Source organism: Natrix helvetica (assembly GCF_964273705.1).
Source record: "Natrix helvetica genome assembly, chromosome: 14".
NCBI lineage: Eukaryota > Metazoa > Chordata > Lepidosauria > Squamata > Natricidae > Natrix > Natrix helvetica.
This window is the reverse complement of record NC_138564.1, coordinates 10,512,532-10,538,850: the sequence shown is the minus strand read 5'-3', so window position 1 is coordinate 10,538,850 and position 26,319 is coordinate 10,512,532. Positions and strand designations below refer to the sequence as shown.

The window sequence follows — 26,319 nt, the reverse complement described above, 5'->3', positions numbered from 1 at the left end:
TCCTATAAACCATATTTCATCTCATTCCATTCCCGTAACCTCAATAGCTGTCACTCAACCATTTATAGAATAGTTCCCATGTTATAAAATAGACTTTTCCTTTAATTGTTAGGGTTAACTTATCCATCTCTGCACATTCCAGAATTTTTAAAATTATAATGTCATCTGCAAGGGTTTCGGGGTTTTCTCAGCATTGTGCATATGTGATCTTAGCTGCAATATTTTCTTTTTTCAGTCACACTTTATAGATGAAATCCTAGAGATAAATCCTCTTTGATCTTTCTCCGTTCTTTCTTCTCTGTTTTTTCTAGGATTTTATCTCTTCTCTCCCAACAAATTGGACCCTGTAAGTAAACCAGCACTTTTGATTTGTTCTCTGGAACACCACAAATCTTAATAGGGGAAACCTTTAAACAAACTTGTTGAACTTAGTTACTTGCGGGATCGCATCCTCCCACATACATCCCTGCGGCCAATTCGCTCACACAGGGAGGGCCTTCTCCTGGTGCCGTCCACTAGGCAATGCCAACGGGCGACACCAAGGAGTAGGGCCTTCTCTGTGATGGGCCCAACCCTCTGGAATGACCTCCCCCCCGACATTAGAACCACTTCTGACCTCCGCTCCTTCCGGCAAAAATTGAAGACTCACCTGTTCCGATTAGCAGGCCTGGCATAATTACAACTGTCCCTCCTGGCAAATGTATTATTATCTGGTTATCTTAGGGTTTTTTAATCTGTTGTGTCTGTTTTAGGGATTTTAAAAAAATTATATTTATTTAGCTTTGTACAGTTCTTTTAATTGCATTTTAACCTCCTCCAAACTGTACATATTTAATTTTTTATTGTATTTTTATGATATTCTCTATGGACTGTACACCGCCCCGAGTCCCTTCTGGGAGAGGGGGCGGTCTAGAAGCACAAATAAATTGAAATTGAAATTGAAATTGAAGAAAAATGAAGAATTAAAAGCAAAACTGGGAGGGGGGGGGCACGTATGTCCGGTCAATGTTACCTGTCTGTTTTTGCTAAACAGAGAGGCATTTGAGATCCTTTCAGGCCACAAAATTCTTCTGAAATTGTCAATTCTGAAGCGACTGTTTCATTCTTCTTTTTCTTCGTGGGTTTTATTTTTTTTTGGCAGTATTTCAACACTTTGGAGAACAGCCTGGTGAATCTTTTCGTTCTTCTCACGACTGCCAAGTAAGACTTGGGTTTTTGTGAAGCCACACTAGAGGTGATGGCGGTGGGAGGGGAGAGGAAAACTAGCCACGTTACTTTTCCAGAAGCTGGTATTAAGGTGGATAAACGGTGAAAGTAGGTGGATAAAGGCCTCCCTCCTGAATCAGAATAACACGAGTTGGAAGGGACCTTGGAGGTCTTCTAGTCCAACCCCCAACCCCCCCTGCGTCCACAGAGAGGTAGAATCACATGAATACACAATATATGTGGGTATATGCATAATTTTGTATATAAAATAGAATAAGAATAGAATAAAATAGAAAAGAAATAGGAGTAGATTAGGAATAGAAGCTCTTCGGCTTTGAAACGGAGATGAGTAGAATAGAATAGAAGAATTGGAAGGGACCTTGGAGGTCTTCTAGTCCAACCCCCCCCCCTGCATCCACAGAGAGGTAGAATCACATGAATGCATAATATATGTGGGTATATGCATACTTTTGTATATAAAATAGAATAAGAATAGAATAAAATAGAAAAGAAATAGGAGTAGATTAGGAATAGAATAGAGTAGAATAGAATAGAAGAATTGGAAGGGACCTTGGAGGTCTTCTAGTCCAACCCCCTGCTCAGGCAGGGAACCCTAGACCAGTCTCTTCTTGAAAACCTCCAGTGGTGAAGCACCCACAATTTCTGGTGGCAAGCTGTCCCACCATTGAATTGTCTTCGCTGTTAGGAAGTTTCTCCTTAATTCCAAGTTGCTTCTCTTTTCATCTCTCTTTCTTTCGGGACAGTTTTCCTGACGTGATGATGCCCTCTTATTCCCGAAACCCGTGGTCCTGTGTCTTTTTCATTGTGTATCTTTCCATCGAGTTGTACTTCATTATGAATTTGGTGAGTACCTCCTCCATCCTTTCGCCACCTTCCTCCTGCTTTAAAACTGGGTCTTCAGCACCTTTGCTGCTATGCTTTTCACTCCTCTCCCTGGGAAATCATATCTTCTCACCTGACTTTGCAACGTCCCTCCTGCCAGTCCGAGATTATTCTTCGTTTTTTTTAAATCTCCCCTAGCTTCTGGCTGTGGTCTTTGACACCTTCAGTGACATTGAAAAAATGAAGTTCCGATCGCTGTTACTTCACAAGTGCACCGCCGTCCAGCACGCCTACCGCCTGCTGATTAGCAAACAGGTAGGGGGGGTCCTGGACACACCTGGGGAGGGAGGGTGTCTCCAGGGTGAAAGGTGGGATGATGAGCTGTGAGACCAAGTGATGGCAGACATCCAGTATTTGAGGGGCTGTGGCTCAGGGGCTAAAGACGCTGAGCTTGTCGATCAGAAAGGTGGTTGGCGGTTCGAATCCCTAGCGCCGCATAATGGAGTGAGCTCTCATGACTCGTCCCAGCTTCTGCCAACCTAGCAGTTCGAAAGCAGGTAAAAAATGCAAGTAGAAGAAATAGGGACCACCTTTGGTGGGAAGGGAACAGCGTTCCATGCACCTTCAGCATTGAGTCATGCCAGCCACATGACCACGGAGACATCTTCGGACAGCGCTGGCTCTTCGGCTTTGAAATGGAGATGAGCACCGCCCCCTAGAGTCGGGAACGACTGGCACATACGTGCGAGGGGAACCTTTACATAAAGAAGAGGGTCTCAAGCCATTTTTCAAAGGCAGAAAAAGAAACCATGGATGGAAACTAACCAAGGAGAGAAGCAACCTAGAACTAAGGAGGAATTTCCTGATAATGAGGACAATTAATCAATGGAATGATTTGCCTCTAGAAGTTGTGGACACTCCAACACTGGATGTTTTGAAGGAGAGACCCGTCTGGAATTGTATAGTGCATCCTGCCTGAGCAGGGGGTTGGACTAGAAGACCTCTAAGGTCCCTTCCAATTCTGTTAGTGTGAAAAACAGTCCTCCGCATACAACCTCAACTGAGACCAACATTTCTGTGGCTAAACGAGACATCAGCTAAGTGAATTTTGCCCCATTTTATTACCTTTCTTGCCACAGTTGGTAAGTGAATCACTCCAGTTGTTAAGTAAGTCACCCAGTTGCTCAGTGAATCTGGCTTCCCCATAGTTTTTGCTTGTCAAAAGGTAACAAAAAGGGGTAACATGCCCCCTGAACACTGCAACCGTCATAAATGTGAGTCAATTGCCAAGCGTCCAAGCTTTGATCAGGTGACCATGGGTATGCTGCAATGGTCGTAAGTGTGAAAAACAGTCATAGGTTTTTTCAGGGCCGTTGTAACTTTGAGAAATTGATAAACTAAGGTGAGGCTGTACATCCTCTGTGCTCGTTTGTCCCTAGAGACCCTCGGGGATTGCTTTCAAGCAGTTTGATGGCCTGATGCGCTTCTATGCTCCCCGGATGAGCGTCCGAGATCGTTATCTGACTTTCAAAGCACTGAGTCAAAGCAACAGCCCTTTGGTCAGGTAAGGACAGACGTGGGGGGTGTTTTTCCTGCCCCATGGAAGAAGATGGAAAGAATCTGAAGCTTTCTTTTCCCCAAACAAATTACAGAACTTCAAAACTTATGTGTCAGACCTGCCCTAGTCTGATCCCTTAGAGAAGAGAAACCCTCGACTCCCATTTGGTTGACATGAAAGGTACTTTTACTGAGAGGCTGGTTGCAGGAAAGTCAGGTGGGGATCTGAGTTTCCCCACCCAACAAGACAAATGTCAACTCTCCGTGTTGTCATGGGGACAGAACGAGTGGGAGTCTGTTTTATTTGACTGTACACCGCCCCGAGTCCCTTTGGGGAGAGGGGGGCGGTATAAAAATCGAAATAAAGGTAAGGTAAAGGAGTGCACTCCGCGCATACTGTCGGCTGGAGTCGGATCTCAGATTACTGCAGCTGGTTTGGGAGGGGGGCATCTATAGGGTAACGTGGTTATGATACAGACTGAGGGGAGGGAAGGAACAGGGGTAAAGTTCAGAACTAAATCAAACAAAGCGCAGGCTTGACTGAGAACAGATACTGCCTAATGCAGCTCCTAATAAATCACTGGTTTTGTATTAAGAACTTGACTCGATAATTATGATTCAATTAGGGCATCTTTAGGAAATTTGACAGACAGTCAACCCTGTGCAAAACTATTTCTTTTGGGCTCATCCCTCCCGCCATAACCAGTCCAAACCCAGCCAATGAGATGCCGCTGGGATGTTTTGGGAACTCCAAGGTGTTCTCCTGTGTTCTGCTTGGGGAATCCAAGCATGGGTTAACTTTGTCCATTAGCCTAGAGACTGAGTTATGTAAATTGATGGCCACGCCTCCTATGACTGGACTAGTTCCGTTTTTTCAGTCAGTCCCGCCTTAAGAGACGCAAAAACTTTTCTCTCTAGGTTATTAGGCAAAAGTATTCATCGTTATTATTATTCAGCTTGGATTCCCTCAGAACTCGGTTGTGTGACAGCTTCTGAATCTCTTCCCGGTTGCGTCTACCTTTCCTGCATACGGGCGCTGGCTCTTCTGCTTTGAAATGGAGATGAGCACCGCCCCCTAGAGTCAGGAACGACTAGCACATATGTGCGAGGGGAACCTTTTCCTTTACGTATAGTAAGGCTCATTTTTTTCCTAGCCGTGAAACGTTCTTAGAAAAGAAACAAAATCTTGGCTTCAAGATTTGCCTCCCGTTTTTTGCAAGCTCTCCTGCAACAGTCCTTATTTTTAGCTCTCCCTTAGCTGAGTCGGCGTGACATGGACGTTGCAAACTTTTGCTCAGACTTTTATTTAAAATCTGGGACGGAGCCCTTCATTCTTGAATTCTTGGGGGTTGGGAATCCGCCGGTCAAAATCTGAAGACGTGTTTGAGCCAGAGAATGGGACGCGGGTAGAAAAGGCAGGCGCACAAATACACAAATACCTTTGTCTGTTTCAGTTTGAAAGACATGTACAGTTTCTACGAAGTGGCTGGTTTGAAATGGAAGGTAAGCTGTCAGCTTGGGGGTTGTTTTGGGTGTCTTTGGTTTAGGGGTGATGGGTGGGAGGTGAGCCCCTGGAATGGGGAAGAACAAAAGGGAAAACGCTGGGGAGAACAAACGCTGGGGAGATTTATGGGTGGGTGGGTGGAAGAAAGGAAGGGATTGGAGATGAAAAAGGAAGAAAGGGGGGGGAATAAAGATAAGAAAAGAGGGAAGGAAGGAGAGGGAGGGAGGAACGAAGAAAAGAAATAAGAAAGGAGAGGAGGGAGGAAAGAAGGAAGGAAGGAATGAGGAAGAGAGGAGGGAAGGGAGGAAGAAGGAAAGGAAAGAAAGGAATGTGAGAGAGGAAGAAAGGAAAGAGAGGGAGGGAGGGACAGAAGATAGAGGGAAGGAAGGAGGGAGGAACGAAGGAAGAAATAAGGGAAGGACGAGGGAAGAAAGGGAGGAAGAAAAGGAAGGAAGGAACGAAGACGAGAGGAAGGAAGGGAGGAAGAAGGAAAGAAGGAAGGGGTGGGAGAGAGGAAGAAAGGAAAGGGGGAGAGGGGGCAGGAGGGAGGAAGAAGGAAGAAATAAGGGAAGGAAGGAGGGAGAGAGGAAGGTGGGGAAGAAGGAGGAAAGGAAGAGGAAGAAAGGAAAGAGGGAAGGAAGGAGAGGAAGGGAGGAACGAAGGAAGAAATAAGGGAAGGAAGGACAGGAGGGAAGAGAGGGAGGAAGGAAAGAGGGAAGGGAGGAAGAAGGAAAGAAAAGGAAGGAGTGGGAGAGAGGAAGAAAGGAAAGGGAAAGAGAGAGGGAGGGAGGGAGGAACGAAGAAAGAAATAAGCGAAGGAAGGAGGGGAGGAAAGGAAGGAAGGAAGAGGGGAGGGAATGGAGGGAGGGAGGAAGAAGGAAAGAGAAGGAATGAATGAATGAAACCTGGAAGGAGAAGGGATCTCAAAGATCCTCTAGCCCAGTCATGAAAATGAACCAAAGCTGACTGTGATTTCCTTCCTTTTTTTCCCCAGGCCAAGAGGAACCGAGAACATTGGTTTGATGATCTTCCAGGGACGGCTTTTCTTATTTTTAAAGGTAAAAACTCTGCATTTCTATAGAATCATAGAGCTGGAAGGGACCTTGGAGGTCTTCTAGTCCAACCCCCTGCTTAGGCAGGAAACCCTACACCACTTCAGACAAAGCGTTATCCAGCATCTTCTTAAAGACTTCCAGTGTTGGGGCATTCACAACTTCTGGAGGCAATTTCTGTTCCACTGATTTAATTGTTCTCACTGTCAGGAAGTTTCTCCTCAGTTCTAAGTTGCTTCTCTCCTTGATTAGTTTCCACCCATTGCTTCATGTCCTACCCTCAGGTGCCTTGGAGAATAAGGCAACCAATTCTTGTCTGTGAGGAAAAAAAGGGAGAAGATACCAGTCGGGGGTATTTCAAAGAAACCAGCAAGAAGGATGTTAAAAAAACAAAAAAAAAGCATTTAATTTTTTTTCCTTCTCTCTTCTTCCTTTCAACAGGTATTAACATATTAGTGAATTCTCGGGCTTTCCAATATGGCATGTGTAAGTAAGTCTCCACTCTGTTTGGGGCTGGTGGGTGATGATGAGGGTTAGATTTAGGCAGCGTATTACAGTATTTTTCAGAGTATAAGACGCATCTTTTTCTCCCCCAAAAGGATGAAATACTGGAGGAGGAGAGTAAGCATTGTTGAAGGCCCATTGACCCAAAGGTTGTGGAGTCCACAGGTCCATCTCACCAACGCACGTTTGTGCCACTGAGGGCCTTGTTTGAAAACGCTGTCCTGTTCTGTTGTCTCTTTCAGATGTTCTGGTGGCGGTGAACGGTCTCTGGATTCTTGTGCAAACTTTCATGTTGCAAGGTACAACACAACGTAATTCAATGTCTGGGGACTGAGTCCGCCTTCCTTTCCTTGTGAAGCGTTTTCAGCTATTCCCTGAAACTTTCTGCTGGTTGTGGCCCGCTGGCAGTCAGCGGAGTTGACAGCGGCGTCAGACAGTGAGGAGGGTTGGGGAGGAACATGGGCCAGTCCTGGGGGGCTGAGGGAAGCTCAGACGAGGGCTCTGCGTCGGAGGCAGAGAGGGAGCTAGACAGCAGTGAGGCAGAGGAACAGCTGGAGCCTGTTCCCAGTGTGCGCATGCGCAGAGCTGCCACAAGACAAGAACAACTTAAGAAAGCAGGGTCGACTTAGGAGTAAAGCCACACCTTGGAGGTGATTGGCCCCTCCCAGAGGAAACAAGGGGAGCGAATGGGGAGGGGGCTTTTGCAGGAAACAATTCGTTCCTTCGGTCGTGTCAAGAGTGGAAAGTTCTGTTTGTGACTATAAGAGACTCAAGTTTTGCCTTGCCCTGCGTTTGGAAACTAGTGATCTGGCAGTTCTCCAAGCGAGATAAGGTTCGTGTTGATAAACATTCCTTTGAAAGACTGTTTGCTAAGCTTTGCTGACTGTGAATGAAAGGAATTCACAGTCATGTAAATAAAAGGGGTTTTGCCTGGACCGGGACTCTTGTTTCTTGCTTTCTAAGGAAGCCTGGGTCAGAACACTGTGGGTTTTGTTTTCTTCCCAGATGGAATCTTTTCTCGCGACGTCCCCTGGAGTTACATCATGTTCCTCACAAGTAAGTTCTTTAGCAACTTTGGTTTCCCAGAAGGCGTCGGGAGGCACCTTGAGAGAATAAAAATGTTGACACCTTGGAGGAAAAGAATAAATTGAGTACAGGACATTGGGGTAGAGAGTGGTGTGGTGGCCTAGGGGTAGAGCTCTGGGCCTCACGATCAGGAGGCTGTGGGTTCAATCCTAGGTAGAGGATGGTCTTTCTCTCCCTGGGCACAATGAGAGTATATCTGCTGAACAAAACTCCGCATTGGCGACAGGAAAGGCATCTGGCCAGTCAACACTCCATTCAGTTGCCCCGATTCCACCCTGCAAAGGGGTAAGGGGTCATGAAACGACAACAAAACATTGGGGTACTAATAGAAAAAAATATGATACTCTCTATTCATGCTGTTTTTTTTGAAAAAAAAAATGGGCCCTGTTTCCACAAAAAACGGGCCGTTTTTGGGGGGTTTGCAGAGTGCAAAACCTTTTTTTTAAAACTTTCCTCTTCAAACCTTGCTGCGTCTTATACTCCGGTGCGTCTTATATTCTGAAAAATACGGTATATACAAACTATATACAGACACATACATGCAGGAGATAAATTCCCTTACCATTCACTACAGATACAAGGAGAGAACTGAATACACGCTGAGAAGAGAAAAATGCCCTCTAGTGACCATATATATATATATATATATAGAGAGAGAGACTTGTGTGAATCTCCAATCAGAGTCTTAAAAAGGTTATACAGTGGTGGGTTCCGGATTCCATTGCAACTGGTACACTGCGACGGGGCTGGGTGTCCACTATGTGCATGCACGTTGCGCACATATGCGCACCCACCACTCTGCAACTCTCCAGCTACTTGGCGGAGTATCGTGCAGGCGCTGTACGCTGCGTGTGCGTGCTCAAATGGCCCCATTGGCTCAAATACAGTTAAGGAACACGGGCGGGCAGGTGGGCCCTTCAAAGCACCGTTCCGGTACGGTGGCTGCTGCTCCCGGTACACTCGTCCTGGGGCGTACCATCCGGAACCCACCCCTGGATTATACCAATAGATGCAATGGATCAGCCTGATGGCATCAGCCTTGCCTTACATTGCATCAGCTTACGGATTACAGCTTACAACCTTTCATCCGCTGGCAGCTATTAAATCCTCCATACCTTGACAAAATATGAACCGTAAAAGATGTTTAAAAAGAAAAGAGAAAAGAGAAGTTGTCAAAGGAAAGCCGTACAGTTATTGGACAGTGATTAAAAGCCACAATCTTAGCACTTCCCCTTCTCTGTTGGCAGTCTACGGGGTCGAGGTGCTGCTGAAAGTCACCGGCCTAGGACCGAAGGAGTACCTCTCTTCTGGGTGGAATCTGTAAGTATCTCCCCATTTAAGAGACTTGGTGTTGGGGGGGGCTTGTAGGGATGCCGCTGGTGGCTGCGGGCTAGAAAATCCATTTCTCTCTCTCTGCTTTTTTTCCCCAGTTTTGATTTTGCCGTCACCTTGTTTGCGTTTTTGGGTCTCCTGGCGCTGGCATTCGATATGGAGCCTTTCTACTTCATTGTTGTGCTACGGCCTCTACAGTTGCTGAGGTGAAGATACAGGATGGATCAGATTACCTGTAGAATTGTGCGGGGGGGGGGGTGTTCTTCTAGCTATGGAGAAACTACAAGTCCCAGAATCCCTTGTTCTTGACCCCTGGTTGCAAGAAAGACCTCCTTCTTTTTCTTCTCCATCTCCTCCTCCCCCTCGTCCTCTCCCCCTCCTCTCCTCCATCTCCTCCTCTTCCTCTCCTCCTCCATCTCCTCCTCTTCTTCTCCATTTCCTCCTCCTCTTCTCCCCTTCTTCTTCTCCTCCTCTTCTTCTCCAACTCTTCCTCTTCCCCTCCATCTCCTCCTCCTCTTCTCCTTCTCCTTCTCTATCTCCTCCTCCCCTTCTCCTCCATCTCCTCCTCCCCTTCTCCTCTTCCTTTCCTCCTACATCTCCTTCCCTTCCCCAACTCCATCTCCTGCTCCCCTTCTCCTCCTCCTCCTCTTCCTCTCCTCCTCCATCTCCTTCTCTTCCTCACCTCCTCCACCTCTTCTTCTTCATCTCCTCCTCCTTCTCCTGTTATGATACAACAGCTTCCTATTCCTGCTTCTCAAGGTTGACGTCCAGATGTCTTAAATCCTGCTACCTGGGGGAAATCTGGATATAAAAGCCCTCCCATCTTAAAACATGCTGATTAAGGAGTTTTGGAAGTCCACATATCTTCAAGTTGCTGAGATTGGAAAACATTGCTCTGGGAAATTCACACTTTTTTTTCCCTTTCCCTTATTGCAGGCTGTTTAAATTAAAGAAACGTTACCGGAACGTCTTGGATACGATGTTTGAGCTTCTTCCTAGGATGGCCAGGTACAGAGAATGAAAGATCCCTGCCTGGATTGGTTGCTGGGGAATTGAAGTCTACATATCTTTAAAAAGTTTTTTAAAAATTTCTAAGTTTTTATTTATTTATTTTCCATTTTAAAAAATATACATAAACATTTCATCTCTCCTTTAACCAGCGTGTCATATGGGTACAAATATTCCTGTGCCAACATCCTTCCACAAATTATATACATTGAACAATTATACCCTGAGTAACTCTTCACTTCCTTCATAACGCATCTTCTAATAAAAATACAATAATATTAAACATGATTATTCTCATCATACTCGTGTTATCAGTTGCCATTTTATTCTTACCTCTATCTTAATGTATTTTCTATTCTTCTTGTTGCCTTCTTCCTTTATTTCCAATTTCCTTTTTTATTCTCTAACCATATGCTTCCCATATCATATAATAATCAGTTCGTTCCTTCTTAATTGCTGGTGCTGGTCTATTCATTTCTGCACATTCTAGTATTTTCCTAATCACCTTCTAAAGTTGCAGGAATAGAAATCTGTTATTCTCACTATTCTGCCGCCCTGTACTCCATCACTGGAAGTTTTTAAGAAAAGGTTGGACAGCTATTTCTCCAGAATGGTGGAAGGTCTCCTGCTTGAGTGGGAGGGGGGGTTGGACTAGATGCCCTATAGGGTCCCTTCCAACTCTGTTAATCTGTTAAACTAAACACTTATTTCAAGAACATGAGAAAAATAGGAAGGGAAGAGGAACCAAGAACAAAAAAAAATGTTCGTTGAATGGTTGCAGAAAATGGGACTGTCTAATCTAATGAAGATAAGGACTAAGATAAGATAGATAAGAAAACCATTATTGTCATTGTTTTCTTTGGGACTCTGGCATAATTAAAAATGAAATTCTGTTGGCTGCTCTCAAAAGTGTGCACATCCATAACACACATATAGATATGCTATATACATAGATGTTTTCCTGGTCTTATAATTTTTGGGCACTCCAAAATAAGCACTATTTTAAGGAAACACAGTATGCTATATACATACATACAAACATACATACAAACAAACAAACATACATACATACATACATACATACATACATACATACTTACATACTAGGGGTGACATGATAGCTGTGTTTTCCGCACTTGAAAAGATTCACCAACACTGGTATAGGGGCTCCTACTTGAGGAGGGAGTTGGACTAGATGTCCTCCAGGGTCCCTTCCTTTCTGTGAAAAAGCCACCTTGTTGAATTGCATTTTTCCTAACCCTCTCCTTTCTCTTCTAGCCTCGGCCTAACTTTACTCATCTTCTACTACTGCTTTGCCATTGTTGGCATGGAATTCTTCTCTGGGAAACTCTACCCAAACTGTTGTAAGTAAGTATCTCCTCCGCCTTCCTTCTCTCTGAAAATATAGACACACATTCAGTTTGCCCATAGATGCAGTCCAGTTTGCTATGTTATGAGAGCGGGACAAGAAGCGATAGGTGGAAACTAATCAAGGAGTGAAGCAATCTAGAACTAAGGAGAAATTTCCTGACAGTGAGGACAATTGACCAGTGGGGCAATTTTCCATCAGAAGTTGTGAATGCTCCATCATTGGAGGCTTTTAAGAAGAGATTGGACAGGATTGTCTGGAATGGTAATAGGGTCTCTTGCTTGAGCAGGGGGTTGGACTAGAAGACCTCCAAGGTCCCTTCCAATTCTGTTATTCTATTCTATTATCTGACCATTGTAAAAACAGATGTTTGAACCTGGGGCCGCCCCTCTCTCTCTCTCAGTTCATTCTTTATTATTTTTTACATAAACAGAGGGATAGAATCAAGATCACGTGAAGTGCTAATACCCCTTTATAATGCCTTGGTAAGGCCACACTTGGAATACTGCATTCAGTTTTGGTCGCCACGATGTAGAAAAGAGGTTGAGACTCTAGAAAGAGTGCAGAGAAGAGCAACAAAGATGATTAGGGGACTGGAGGCTAAAACATAGGAAGAACGGTTGCAGGAACTGGGTATGTCTAGTTTAATGAAAAGAAGGACTAGGGGAGACATGATAGCAGTCTTCCAATACCTCAGGGGTTGCCCCAAAGAAGAGGGAGTCAAGCTATTCTCCAAAGCACCAGAGGGTAGAACAAGAAGCAATGGGTGGAAACTAATCAAGGAAAGAAACAACTTAGAATTAAGGAGAAATTTCCTGACAGTTAGAACAATTAATCAGTGGAATAGCTTGTCTCCAGAAGTTGTGAATGCCCCAACACTGGAAGTCTTTAAGAAGATGTTGGATAGCCATTTGTCTGAAAAAGTATAGGGTTTCCTGCCTAGGCAGGGGGTTGGACTAGAAGACCTCCAAGGTCCCTTCCAAGTCAGCTATTGTATTGGTATTGGTATATTTTCATCCAGCTCCAGCACAGTGGCCGATGCCTTCCGTTGGGTCAACCGCACCATCGGGAACAAGACGGTGGTGGACCAAGGCTACTACTATCTCAACAACTTTGACAACATTTTGAACAGTTTCGGTATGCGCTCCAGCTCCACCCTCCCTCCTTTTCAAACATGTAACTCATGGGTCTGCGGGAAAGACATGTTTTTGTCTGTGTTGTTTGTTTGTTGTGTTTCTATACAGCTGCCCATTCTCAGCCAATGGCACGGGGAGGCTTACAATGCCAAGAATCTATCACAATGCAAACACTTTAAAAAATTATTTTAAAACAATAAAAGCAATAGAAACTTCCCCAAAAGCAATAGTAATGGTGTTTAGACTTATATACTGCTTCACGGTGCTTTACAGCCTTCTTTTAAGCGGTTTACACAGTCAGCCTCTGTGGCCCCCAACAATCTGGGTCCTCATTTTACCCACCTCAGAAGGACGGAAGGCTGAGTCAACCTTGAGCCAGTCAGGATCAAACTCCTGGCAGTGAGCAGAGTTAGCCTGCAATACTGCTTTCTAACCACTAGGTAGGTAGGAAGGAAGGAAGAGGAGGGGAAGGGAAGGGAAGAAGGAAGGAAGGAAGGAAGGAAGGAAGGAAGGAATAACACTTAGACTTATATACTATTTGAAGCTGTTCCTAAGCGGTTTACAGAGTCAGCCTCTTGCTCCCAACAATCTGGGTCCTCATTTTACCCACCTCAGAAGAATGGAGTCAATCTGCTGCCGGTCAGAATCGAACTGCTGGCAGTGAGCAGAATCAGCAATGCTGTGCCACCACAGCTCTTTTACTACCAGTTGACGTTTCTGAATGACCTTCCAGGGTCCTTGAATTGTTTCCTGTTTGTTATCTTTTCCCCTTCCCTTTTTTTTTAATGCAGTGACTCTCTTTGAGTTGACGGTAGTGAACGATTGGTACATTGTCATGGTAAGTCTACAGAAAAACCCCTTAAGTGTTGGAGCTATTGCGTGTTGTGGCTTAAATACCACCATCTTTTGGGCTCATTTGGTTCCACAATATTGCAATGGATAAGCCAAAGGAAGTACTGGCAAATAAGAGTAATGGTTAGAACACCTTTACTTTACACTTGACTTGACTTGACTTGACTTTACACTTGACTTGACTTGACTTTACACTTGACTTGACTTGACTTGACTTTACACTTTACACTTTACTTTACTTTTTACTTTATTGTCATTGTACGAATATACACAGTTTACACATACAATGAAATTCACGTAACACCCAGAGACCAGGCCCAACACACATAACAATACCCAAACACACACCCACACACCCTCAAAAAATTCCCTGCCCCTAAACCAACCAAGCATCCACACAACAGACTAACTGACACTGTCCAACAGCTCACTGATGGCGGCCCTTTAGTTCGTTGTTGAGTGACATCATAGCTCTGGGATTAAAAACTATTCAGAAGAAGTGTGGTCCGAGTTTTAATTGTTCTGTTATCTTCTGCCAGAAGGCAACAGTCCAAAAAGATTGTAAGCGGGATGGGAAGAGTCTGTGAGAATGTTATGCAACTTCCTCGAACAGCGAGATGCGAAGATGTCGTCCAGGGTTAGCTGGTAGCTGGAACCCGGTGATATTCTGGGCAGTTTTAATGATTCTCTGTAGAGCCTTTTTGTCTGCTGCAGACCTGCTCCCATTCCATGCAAGAGTGCCGTATGTCAGGACACTCTCAATGGTGCTGCGATAGTAGGACAAAAGTAGATGTTGAGATAGATTTATCTTCCTGAGCATTCTCAGGAAGTGCAGCCTCTTCTGTTCCTTCTTCGCAAGCATGTTAGCATTCGAGGTCCATGAGAGGTCCTCTGAAATATAAATGCCCAGAAATTTAAAACTACCAACCTTCTCCACCTCCTCGCCATTTATGTACAATGGTAAATGTACATCTCTCTTCCTCCTGAAGTCAATTATAAGTTCTTTAGTTTTTGTAAGATTATTTTCTTTACACCACAGTGTCATTGATAGCTAAGAAAGTGGAGTTTGAAGCGCTCCTCAACCTAGGGGAGGGGGAGGGAAAGAGAGAGGGGGGGGGGAGAGAGAGAGAATAGGTACGATAGTTAGATCAGTGGTGAAATTCAAATTTTCCCGCTACCTGTTCTGTGGGTGTGGCTTGGTGGTGGGATCATGTGACTGGGTGGGTGTGGCCAACTTTTTAAAAAACTCTTTAAAGTATTTTTTAACTAGCATTTTTATAAATTGGGGGTGTGCCTTGGTGGTTCCCAACCATGTAAAGATCTCATTTTCCTGGTTTTTTTTTTTTTTTTAGGAAGGGGTGACCTCGGAGACTTCTCACTGGAGCCGCCTATATTTCATGATTTTCTACATCGTCACCATGGTGAGTAGATCGAACCAGATCCTTCCGTCACTGGAGGCCGGTTCGGATGACCGTTGCCACGACGTCCTTTTGATTTGATTTTTTTTTTCTTCCCCTTTCCGTTTCGTTTCGCATGTTTTTATTGGAAACGTTTACGGGGAGTAACAGATAAAAAGGCCGGAAGAGATGAAGAAAAGTTAAGAAAAGGATAAAAAGGGAAAGTGCAAAGAGCAATGCAGATAGGGGGGAAAAAAGATAATTACGGAAGCTTCCTGTACATCCTAAAATACACCCAACTTTTCAATGGAATTTATTAATTTAGAGAAGAGATCGGACAACCATTTGTCTGAAATGGGATAGGGCTTCCTTCCTGAGCAGGGGGTTGGACTAGAAGACCTCCCAGGTCCCTTCCAACTCTTCTAATTCTAATTCTATATTTTCTATTCTATTCTGTTTTCTATTTTACCCTATATTTTCTTTTCTATACTATTCTATCCTATTTATTCTATATTCTATTCTATTCTATTCTATTATACGTTCTATTCTATTCTGTTTTCTATTTTTTCTGTTCTGTTTTGTTCTATTCTATTCTGCCATGTTTCCCTGAAAACAAGGATCTTATTTTATTTTGACCCCCGAAATAAACGCTTGGCCTATTTTTGAGGTCCAGGAGGTGGTGAGCGTGGTCACCACGTGGCTGCTGCTGTGTTACAATATTTTTGGAAGGGGGGGGCTTATTTTAGCGCATGCGCTCCAAGGCCCAATTGGGCTTATTATCCGGGGAGGTCTTATTTTCAGGGAAACGGGGGTATTTATTTAGCATACGGCATCTACAGAAGTCATACAAGTCACTGATAGGCCACATTAATAAAATTCATTGTACATAGAAGCACAGTTATAATTTGAATAAAACACCAACAGTGTATGTGTGTGTGTGTGTGTGTGTTTAAGATATGCAAATAATACAATATAGGCGATAAAATACATTAAATTGAGATAAAACCAGAATTGAAAGTATCGTAACAATTTGGCCATCAAAAGTCAAGAGACCCAGATGTTACTACTCTGTATTTTTTTTCTTCCCCTCCCAAGGTGGTGATGACAATTATAGTTGCTTTTATACTGGAAGCGTTTGTTTTCCGCATGAATTATGCCCGCAAGAATCAGGATTCAGAAGGTGCGTGGGAGATATTTGCTCTCGACTATATCGCAGGACTTCTTCCTGCCCGTCTTCCTCCCTGGTAGGCTTAGATGAGCATCAAGGAACAAGAATCAAGAGAATAACTTGAACGATTTTCTTCTAGAAAAAAGAAAGAAGCTGTTGTGAAAGAATTCTACCGAATTCTGTCCCTAAAGTGCTTTTTTTTTTCCAAGAGGCAACTGGACTTTGTGGTTTTTCTCCAAAATTGTTTCACTTCTCATCCCAGAAGCTTCTTCAGCTCTGGATTGGATGTGGGGAATAGAAGGATTTATACTAATTGCAGGAAGCTGGTCATTTGCATCCTTTGAGAGGGTCATTGAGGCCACTTGGAGGATTTATATTCCTTGCAGGAAGCTGGTCATTTGCATCCTTTGAGAGGGTCATTGAGGCCACTTGGAGGATTTATGTTCCTTGCAGGAAGCTGGTCATTTGCATCCTTTTAGAGAGTCATTAAGGCCACGTGGAGGATTTATATTCCTTGCAGGCAGCTGGTCATTTGCATCCTTTGAGAGGGTCATTGAGGCCACTTTGAGGATTTATATTCCTTGCAGGAAGCTGGTCATTTGCATCCTTTGAGAGGGTCATTGAGGCCACTTGGATGTTTTAAGTTTGTCCTCAGGGTCACCTGAGTGGTGCAAATGGGTGTGGAGCCTTCTTGGAACTGTTGTGTTGTAGACTGGAGATAGACGATGTCGTATCCCTCCCCCTCTGTTGAGTGAGGATGATTCAATTTTGACACAGATGGCTTCTGTTACCCCTTTTTCAAACCAGCGGCCTTCTCTGTCCAAAATGTGGACTTGCCGGTCTTCAAAAGAGTGGCCTTTGTCTTTGAAACACAGATGGAAGTGCTGAATCCAGTCCTGATGGGTTTCTTAATGCAAACGACCAGCTGTCTGCAAGGAGTATAAATCCTTCCATTCCTCACCATCCAGTCCAGAGCTGAAGAAGCTCCTTGGATGAGAAGCGAAGGGTCTTCAAAGAGAAAACAAGAAAGTCCAGTTGGCTTTTTTTTGGGGGGGGGAAGCACCTTTGGGACAACCATGACCTGGATGACTGAGAATCTCCCTGTCAGGGTTCCAAATAGCATCCAAAAGTAAATCAGAGTCGGAGGCAAAGGATTGCTCAAAGTTCCAATTTATTAAGAGAGCCATGTTGGCACATCTGGGAAAACCCGAATCCCCACTCAGTTGAAAGTTCAAGATCTTGCCCCCACACCCACAACTCCATCCCATGGTCCAATCTCCCACTGCCATGCTGGCAGTTCCACCCATCCAGTTCCGGTCAGGTGCAGAGGTGCAGAGAGAAAGGATGACCTTGGCTTTCTAGAAAGAATGTTGTTATGGCTACATAGCATCTAACTCCATACAGTCCCTCCTCCCATTTTCCCACCATAGAAAATGCCTAGTAGAATAATAGAAAGTGTGGCAGGCCAAAGACCCCGAAGAAAAGATGGCTGCAGGCCTTGACACGCCATAGGGAATGCTAACTAGCAAACAGATCTGGACATTTTTGTGTAGCTCCTTCTCCTCCTGTTACCTAACATCCTTGATCTGTTTCTCCATCAGAAGACAGCGGGATTGTCTTTGAGCGGGAGGTCTCCAAGGAAGAAATCGGGGCCCTAGTCGAGACATACGGGAGGCAAGGTGACAACTTGGCAGCTAGCCAACTCCTCAAGGTCGTTTCCCAGATGGATAGACACCGGGTGAGTGGATGAGACCGGGGACAGCTGCTCAGAACAGGAAGGAAAGTAGCCTCCCGCTTAGCCGAGATGAGGTGTCCTTCTCACCGTTTATCTCCTACTTTAGCAAACCACCATGCTGTTCCTGGGCCGCCGATCGAGGACCAAAAGTGATTTAAGTATGAAAATGTATGAAGAAGAGATACAGGTACGTTGGCGCGGGCTGCAGAGGTGGTAACACCTGGAGCTCTCTGGACGTCAGTGCCGCAGAGGTTGGCTTGGGCAGTAATTTTATGGTGGGTAACGGGAGAGCAGTCTATGCAGGAGTACCAAGATGGATACATGGACTGCATGGGATGGGATGGGATGGGATGGGATGGGATGAAATGGAAGAATGGAATGGAATCAATTAGAGTAGAGTGAATAGAATAGAAATAGAAATAAGAATAGAATTAATAGAATAGAATAGGATGGGATAGAATAGGATAAAATAGGATAGGATAGCAAAGGAAATATGGAATGGAATGAAGTAGAAATAATAATAATAGACTAGACGTAGAATAGAATAGAATAGAATAGAATAGAATAGAATAGAATAGAATATATGGAATGGAATGAATTAGAGTAGAGTAGAAAATAATAATAGACTAGACGTAGAATAGAATAGAATAGAATAAATGGAATGGAATGAATTAGAGTAGAGTAGAAAATAATAATAGACTAGACGTAGAATAGAATAGAATAGAATAGAATAGAATAGAATAGAATATATGGAATGGAATGAATTAGAGTAGAGTAGAAATAATAATAATAGACTAAACATAGAGTAGAATAGAATAGAATAGGAAATATGGAATGGAATGAATTGGAGTAGAGTAGAAATAATAATAATAGACTAGACGTAGAATAGAATAGAATAGAATAGAATAGAATAGAATATATGGAATGGAATGAATTAGAGTAGAGTAGAAATAATAATAATAGACTAAACATAGAGTAGAATAGAATAGAATAGGAAATATGGAATGGAATGAATTGGAGTAGAGTAGAAATAATAATAATAGACTAGACGTAGAATAGAATAGAATAGAATAGAATATATGGAATGGAATGAATTAGAGTAGAGTAGAAATAATAATAATAGACTAAACATAGAGTAGAATAGAATAGAATAGGAAATATGGAATGGAATGAATTGGAGTAGAGTAGAAATAATAATAATAGACTAGACGTAGAATAGAATAGAATAGAATAGAATATATGGAATGGAATGAATTAGAGTAGAGTAGAAATAATAATAATAGACTAAACATAGAGTAGAGTCGAATAGAATAGGAAATATGGAATGGAATGAATTGGAGTAGAGTAGAAATAACAATAATAGACTAGACATAGAGTAGAATAGAATAGAATAAAGTAGAGTAGAATAGAATAGAATAAGGAGAGGAGAGGACAATTGGAAATTATGGATGGTCCTTCACTAGAACTTTTTAAGAAATTGGCTATTCATTTGTCTGAAATGGTGAAAAGGTTTCCTGCCTGAGTGGGAGTTGAAGATCAGTATCCTGTATTTATCCGATTCCAGCTTGGCCTCCATAAACATTGGGGGGGGGGGGTCTGCCTGATACCAGGGCTCCTGTTTTGTTCTCCCCTGGGTGGGCCCACCTTGGTGGCTTAGCGTAATGACACCCGTCTTCCATTCTCAGGAGTGGTACGAAGAACATTCCAGAAGAGAGGAACGGGAGCTTCCTTGGCACGAAGACGAGGAGTTGCTCAACCAGTCCTCCCACCCTCCTGCCCTCCGGCAGCGTTCGCAAACCATCATTTAAACTCGGCTTAATCAAGAAAGCCGGTTCTCCTCTGCATTCATCCTGGGTGACACCATGCTGGTCTCCATCCCATTTTCCTTTCATGGTCCTCGTCTCTTTTGAGATCTCCAGCCAGGAGGCTGAGATCTTGTGAGGGAGAAGATGACCATTTTTATTATTACTAGTTTTAAAATTTTGGTCCTCTCCTTTCTTCTGGTGTGGGAGGGTATCTGGAAGGACACTTGATCTTGGAATTACCGCAACAGGAGACTCATGCAAAATCCTTCCTCGGCCGAAGGACAGCTTTGACCTGTGCATTTTGTCTTCGTGGCTGCTGGGGCCCTGTTTGCTAGCATTGATGCCCAAGCAGGAGAAAAAACAAGGTGCCCATCCTGGCGTGATCGTCACACCATCTTCCATCGGCAAGAGATCGGATAAAAATTGGCCAGAAAGCAGGTGGAATCACCATTCATCCACTACATCCATCTCTCTCTCTAGCTCTCCCTCTCTCTCTCTCTCTGTGAGGCACTAAATGCGGTTGAGTGAAGTAACGCAACTTTATTTGACACCACTCCTTCGTTTCCTCCATCCTTTGTCATTCAGCATCGGTAAAGACTGCTAATACTCCCGTGATCCCTTGGCAGTGTTTACCGAGACGTAACAAGGTGCCCAGGCACCTAACCGAACCCAGGACCAACTGAGATTCATAGCATCTTCTGAACAGAAATGCGTTTTTGGTTCAGGGAGATCCCGGACGTGTTTAAAGACTCTTATCCTGCTCACAATCTTTGTCCTGTGTTGGCGTACCAATTCTTCCTTGGATCCGAACATCTGTCTGGAGCTGGGGAGAGCGACGGGACGGTAGATGTTGTCTTAAACCCTGAACCAATCCTGCCTAAGAATCCGTCGTATTAACCTCCTAAAACGCTTGCCAACTGGCACTGCATTAAAGCCTTGAAGCTCCTCTATGCCGATAGGCGCGTTATAGAAAAGCAATAATTCTTTTAACAGGAAAGACAGAAGTGACTTCGGGAATCAGGGTGTCTTTGTCCGGTTTTATTGTGGGTTCCTTGTTTGGCAGCCCACAATAAGGAGAAGACGTATTAAGGTTTGTCTCCCTCTGTTAATCTCGATTGCTAATTAGCAAAAGGTAAACGAAATTTGCTTTTTTTCCCTCCCCTGCCAATTTATAAGCAGAAATTACAGGTCTCCCTCCCCTTGTTTCCCCCTTGTCCTTTCTATAATTTTAGGGTGGCGAACCTAGAATAATTAGGAATTTGTTTTCTCACATCTTGCTAACTCTCTGGCATAGTTCTTCATTTAAAAACCACAGGCTGATTTCCACGGTGAATAAATAAACGGAGAAGGGTTGGCTTTGAAGGAGCTGAATTATTTTCCAGTTGTTGGAGAGATTATTTTACTCCAAGCCCATCTCCGAGTAAGGGATGGGTTTGAGATAAGCAGCCACATCAATGAGGCTTTTATTTTCTTAAACCAGCTCCATTCTATGACGGTATCTTTGAATGTACCTCCCTGTAGCTACATTAACGGCTGTGGAAGATTGCCGTTGTAGTACTTATCAGAGGGCACACCAGTTGAGGAATTAAGAGTTCCTGCACCCCGATCCCTGAATGTCTGTTTTCTTCCTAAAAAGAATGCAAATATTTTATAAGGGAGTAGATATCCGCAATTCAGGTGACCTCCATCTGTGGACTTCAATTCCCAGAATTCCCGACTGGGAGTTGAAGTCCACCCATTGGGAGTTCCTCCAGGTTGAAAAAGGTGACTTTAAGGACCTTTAAGGAGAGAAAAAGGGCATTAGATTGTCAGTGCAGGGGAGGCATTCCTTCCTGCTGTGTCAATCAAGTTTGTTAATTCTTTTTTTTTTAAAGAGATAGGTTGAAGCAAAAAACAGATGGAAGGTTTTCTAGTAAACATTCATTAGGGAACTTGCAATGTTTTGGTGGCTCAGTGGCTAAGACTCTGAGCTTGTCGATCAGAAAGATCGGCAGTTCGAATCCCTACTGCCGCTTAATGGAGTGAGCCCCCGTTATTTGTCCCAGCTTCTGCCAACCTAGCAGTTCGAAAGCACGTAAAAAATGCAAGTAGAAAAAATAGGGGCCACCTTTAGTGGGAAGGTAACAGCGTGCAGGTGTTGAGTCCTGCCGGCCACATGACCACGGAGACGTCTTCGGACAGCGCTGGTTCTTCGGCTTTGAAACGGAGATGAGCACCGTCCCCCTAGAGTCGGGAACGACTAGCACATACGTGCAAGGGGAACCTTTACTTTTTAATGTTTTGGCTTCCGAGCAAAAATGGAATTTCAGAATGGGTAGGGAATCTCCAAATCACCTCTTTTGCAAGTCTTGAGAAAGGTCTCATTCACACAAAATAGTGAATTTGTGCGAAAAAGGGCGTCTTTCTCAGGGCTCGCAAAATAATTGCATCTTCCGTTCCCCGTCCCCCCGCCAGAAGTAAAATGTTAAAACGGGGAATATGCCGATTGCGTGTGCCTAGAGATCCCCAAAGCCCTTTACACACTTATCCCATCTGTCCTTCGTAACTAGAACACACATTTCCCTGGGATTGTGCGGTGACAATGCACAACCAAGGAAGGCCCAGCTTCTTGAATGCGCTGCAGGCGTTTGCGTAGGATGCAAGATGACTCCAAAGCTTTGGATTTGAAGCAACATTCTTGGTTGGTTGGTATTTTTTTAAACAGGAGCGCGGGGGATCCTTATCTGGCTGACTGACCGTTTTGCTGGCATCACTAAATGGAAATGAATGCTGACCGCCGTTAGTTTGGAGTTTTCTTGCTCGCCAGTCAAGAGCCCAAACGTTGAACCGTGCCCGCCGTATGTTTTACACACTATTGCACATTCAAGCGTGTTAACCTTGTTTGGCTAAGATCCATGGCTAAGCAAATATCAAAATCTAGAGCAAAGTTTTTGTTCTCCATTTTGAGAATGTATATGGATTCCCCACGCTGGCTGGGGGATTCTGGGAGTTGAAGTCCACACGTTTTCAAATTGGTAAGCTTTGAGAAACGCCGATCGATGGCAGTGCCTTTCCAGTTAGCAACGACCGAGATTGAACGCTGCCGAGCTTAATTTTAGCATTCAAACACTAATAACTGGAATGAAACTACAGTTGCGTCACAAATAAGCCTAAAATTCCATGTTTTTCTACCCTCAGCCTGGATAGAAAACGAAAACAATAATTTCAGATTTCCTTCCTCATTATGTGGCATCAGAGATGCTGGAAACTCCACAGAGTAAAAGGGGAGAATTTTTGGAGGGTTTTTTTTTTTTGCATGTTTTTGTTATTTTTATTCTCGTTTAGGATATAAGCTACAAATAACTCCAGAAAGTTCTTCTTTTCGGAGTCTCTTGGAAGGAAAACAAAGTTCAAAAGAACGCAGGGACATTCCTTCCTTAAATACTATATTTCTCTGCTCTAAACTCCAAAGACAATCAATCGTAGAGAGGTATGAAAGAGACGGTGGGTTTTGGATACGGGGAAATTTGTATGACCGATATAACGATGTCTGAAACAGTATTATATAGATGTTTACAAAACATTTAATAAACCTCTTTAACTCTTTTTTTTCCTTGCATCTCTCTTTTTATACTTAGGGTACACATGCAGGTAGACTTTGACAAAATCATTCGTTTAGCGACCTTTCCATGTTACGACGGCACTGAAAATAGTAATGTATGTCCATTTTTCACACTTACGACCGTTGCAGCATTCCGGTGGTCACTGGATCAAAATTCAGATTCGTGGCTACCGTTTCATCTTTATGATGGTTGCAGTGTCCCAGGGTCACATAATCCCTTTTTGCAAACATCTGACAAGCTGGAGGAAGCTGGATTCACTTAAAGACCGGGTTGCTAGCTTACAAACTGCAGTGATTCATTTAACAACTCTGGCAAGAAAGGTCGTAAAACGAGGGAAAATCACTTTAACAACTGGAGCGATGGAAATTTTAAGCTCAATTGTGGTGGTTAAGTCAAGGATAACCGGTATATTCAACCAATCCACCCAGTTCATAACTCAAAATCCCTCCTTCTTCCACACTACTCAACTATGTATTTTATGAGATTTCCAAAGAGGATCCTAAATGGATTTTGTGCAAAGGTAAAGCTTCCTCTCGCAGATATGTCATTCCCAACTCTAGGGGGCGGTGCTCATCTCCGTTTCAAAGCCGAAGAGCCAGCGCTGTCCGAAGACGTCTCCGTGGTCATGTGGCCGGCATGACTCAACACCGAAGGCGCACAGAACGCTGTTCCCTTCCCACCAAAGGTGGCTCCTATTTTTCTACTTGCATTTTTCACGTGCTTCCGAACTGCTAGGTTGGCAGAAGCTGGGACAAGGAACAGGGAGCTCACTCCGTCACGCGGCGCTAGGGATTCGAACCGCCCAACTGCCGACCTTTCTGATCGACAAGCTCAGCGTCTTAGCCACTCAGCCAGTGCGTCCCTTTGTGTACTGCTAGACAACGTAAAGAAAGCATCAAGAAACTCTTGGGGGTTGTTTCACACAAGTATCCAAGCCTTATAAATTGATCGATGCTGTTTATTACTTAAATTGACATCTTACATCAAAACAAGAAGGTAAATTACAGCATTTGGGTTCTTTGAGGTAGATTATTAAAACTGGGAAAGTTCAACAGAAGTTAAGTGTATTTACAGAAATGAGCAAAGAGATAGATCTTGGCCACCATCCCTTAACTTCTCCCTTGTTCTCCAAAGCACCTTCAGGCAGGGCAAGAAGCAACGGAGGGAAACTAATCAAGGAGAGAAGCATCCTAGAACTAAGGAGAAATTTCCTAACCGTGAGGAGAAATAACCAGTGGATTGGCTTGTCTCCATAAATTGTGGTGTTCCAACACTCCAGGTTTTTAAGAGGAGATTGGAAAACCTCTTGGCTGAAAAAGAAACCTTGGGAAGAAGCCTGATTCCATATTTCTTCTTCTAGCCGTGTGGATTGTGAAGTCAGCCTTAAAGCAGCCAGCCACCTCCCAACAGCTGCAAAAGCCATATTTCACTTGGTCCACATCCAGCCTGTGTAATTGCTGACTTAGGCAGATTGAAAATCCACTGGCTGCATGTGACACATGACAAGAGGAACAGTAAAAGGCACACAGAAGAAAGGAAAGAAAGAGAGAAAGAGGAAGGAAAGAAGGAGAAAGATGCAAGGAAGGAAAAAGGAAAGAAAGAAGGGGGAGGAAAAGAGGAAGAAATTAAAAGGAGAGAAAGGGAAAAAATGGAAAGAAAGAAAGGAAAAGAAGGAAGAAAAAAAGCAAAGAAGAAAGAAAAAGTCGAACATATTAAGCCCTGGTGCACAGACGGGTGGATACGTCCGGAAAAAAAACATTAATCTGTTCATAATTGTATGTATGTCAGAGTGCAAATTTAAGTCATCGTGATTGACTTAGCAGAGAAATAGACAAAATTTTAAAAAGATGGCTCAGCCAGGACTTTTCCTGCAAACAAGCCACTGGCTTGAAGTGCATACGGAGCAATATTTTTTGATTATATTAAATAAACATATCCTATTTGCTCACCCAGCCCAAGAATAGAAAAGAGAAAGAAGAAATGGGAAGAGTCAAAAAAAGGCAATGCAATCCTAAATTGCATTAACAGAGGGATACAATCAAGACCAAGGGAGATACTAATACCACTCTATAAAGCCTTAGTAATGCCACACCTAGAGTACTGCATCTAGTTTTGGTCACCACTATAAAAAAATGTTGAGACTCTAGAAAGAGGGCAGAGAAGAGCAACCAGGATGATTAGAGGGCTAGAGGCTAAAACATACGATGAACGGTTGCAGGAACTGGGCATAGCTAGTCTAGTGAAGAGAAGGACCAGGGGAGACATGAGAGCAGTCTTCCAATATTTGAGGGGCTGCCACAGAGAGGAGGAAAGTCAAGCTATTTTCCAAAGCACCTGAGGGCCAAGCAAGGAATAATGGATGGAAACTGAACAAGGAGAGATTCAACCGGGAAATAAGGAGGAATTTCCTGACAGTGAGAACAATCAACCCATGGGACAGAAGTTGCCTTCGGAAGTTGTAGGAGCTTCATCACTGGAGGCTTTCAAGAAGAGACTGGACTGCCATCGGTCAGAAATGGTGTAGGCTCTCCTGCTTGAATGGGGGGTTGGACTGGATGACCTATGAGGTCCCTTCCAACTCTGTTAATCTGTTAAACTAGAAACTTATTTCAAGGACTTCAGAAAAATATACACACGCACAGACACACACACACACAGACTATATTACCAAAAGTATTCGCTTACCCATCCACATAATCAGACTCAGTTGTGAGCGAATACTTTTGGCAATATAGTGTATATGTATTGTGTCACAACCCCTGGTATGCCCAAATATGGGAGGGAGCATACTGCTTCCCTTTTCTGTCTATTGGCTCACCCTAGGAGCCATCCAGGCAGAAAGCCATTTTTTTAATGTTGCCTTGTTACATTTGTGCTGGCAAATATTTATTTATCAGCACAAATGCAACATACATACACAGACACACACACACACACATATATATAAAAAATTTGTTTTCGTACATTTTCACGGGTGTAGGTATGCTGGTTTTGTTGTATTCGGGTCCTTTCCCGTGTAAGGTTGAGATTGTCTTTGCAATCTCAACCTTATATTTTATATACAAATATATATATATGTATGTATGTTTATTTGTTTGTTTGTTTGTTTTTATCCAAGACAATCTCAATCTTACACGGGAAGAGACCCGAATACAAAATATAT

The 26,319-nt window shown here is 43.6% G+C and overlaps 1 protein-coding gene across 2 annotated transcripts in view; it reads left to right on the top strand.

The window, feature by feature from the left end:
• Positions 1–23,139, top strand: part of TPCN1 (two pore segment channel 1) — a 35,582-nt gene extending 12,443 nt beyond the window's left edge. The window contains exons 7-28 of one of the 2 annotated variants that reach the window (XR_014176467.1): positions 312–346; positions 1,142–1,200; positions 1,971–2,070; positions 2,248–2,364; positions 3,489–3,613; positions 5,061–5,109; positions 6,105–6,168; positions 6,604–6,648; positions 6,909–6,965; positions 7,672–7,722; positions 9,000–9,072; positions 9,183–9,290; positions 10,021–10,092; positions 11,371–11,460; positions 12,483–12,598; positions 13,389–13,435; positions 14,802–14,870; positions 15,942–16,026; positions 17,616–17,752; positions 17,856–17,936; positions 19,435–20,644; positions 22,259–23,139. Coding sequence is in view for 1 of the 2 variants with exons in the window: in XM_081966387.1 (XP_081822513.1) it covers positions 312–346; positions 1,142–1,200; positions 1,971–2,070; positions 2,248–2,364; positions 3,489–3,613; positions 5,061–5,109; positions 6,105–6,168; positions 6,604–6,648; positions 6,909–6,965; positions 7,672–7,722; positions 9,000–9,072; positions 9,183–9,290; positions 10,021–10,092; positions 11,371–11,460; positions 12,483–12,598; positions 13,389–13,435; positions 14,802–14,870; positions 15,942–16,026; positions 17,616–17,752; positions 17,856–17,936; positions 19,435–19,557 (1,703 nt within the window). In the remaining variant the exon portion in view is untranslated. Of the gene's footprint in view, positions 1–311; positions 347–1,141; positions 1,201–1,970; positions 2,071–2,247; positions 2,365–3,488; positions 3,614–5,060; positions 5,110–6,104; positions 6,169–6,603; positions 6,649–6,908; positions 6,966–7,671; positions 7,723–8,999; positions 9,073–9,182; positions 9,291–10,020; positions 10,093–11,370; positions 11,461–12,482; positions 12,599–13,388; positions 13,436–14,801; positions 14,871–15,941; positions 16,027–17,615; positions 17,753–17,855; positions 17,937–19,434 lie in introns of both variants that reach the window. The other variant, XM_081966387.1, reaches the window with a different exon arrangement.
• The last annotated feature ends 3,180 nt before the right edge of the window (positions 23,140–26,319 follow it).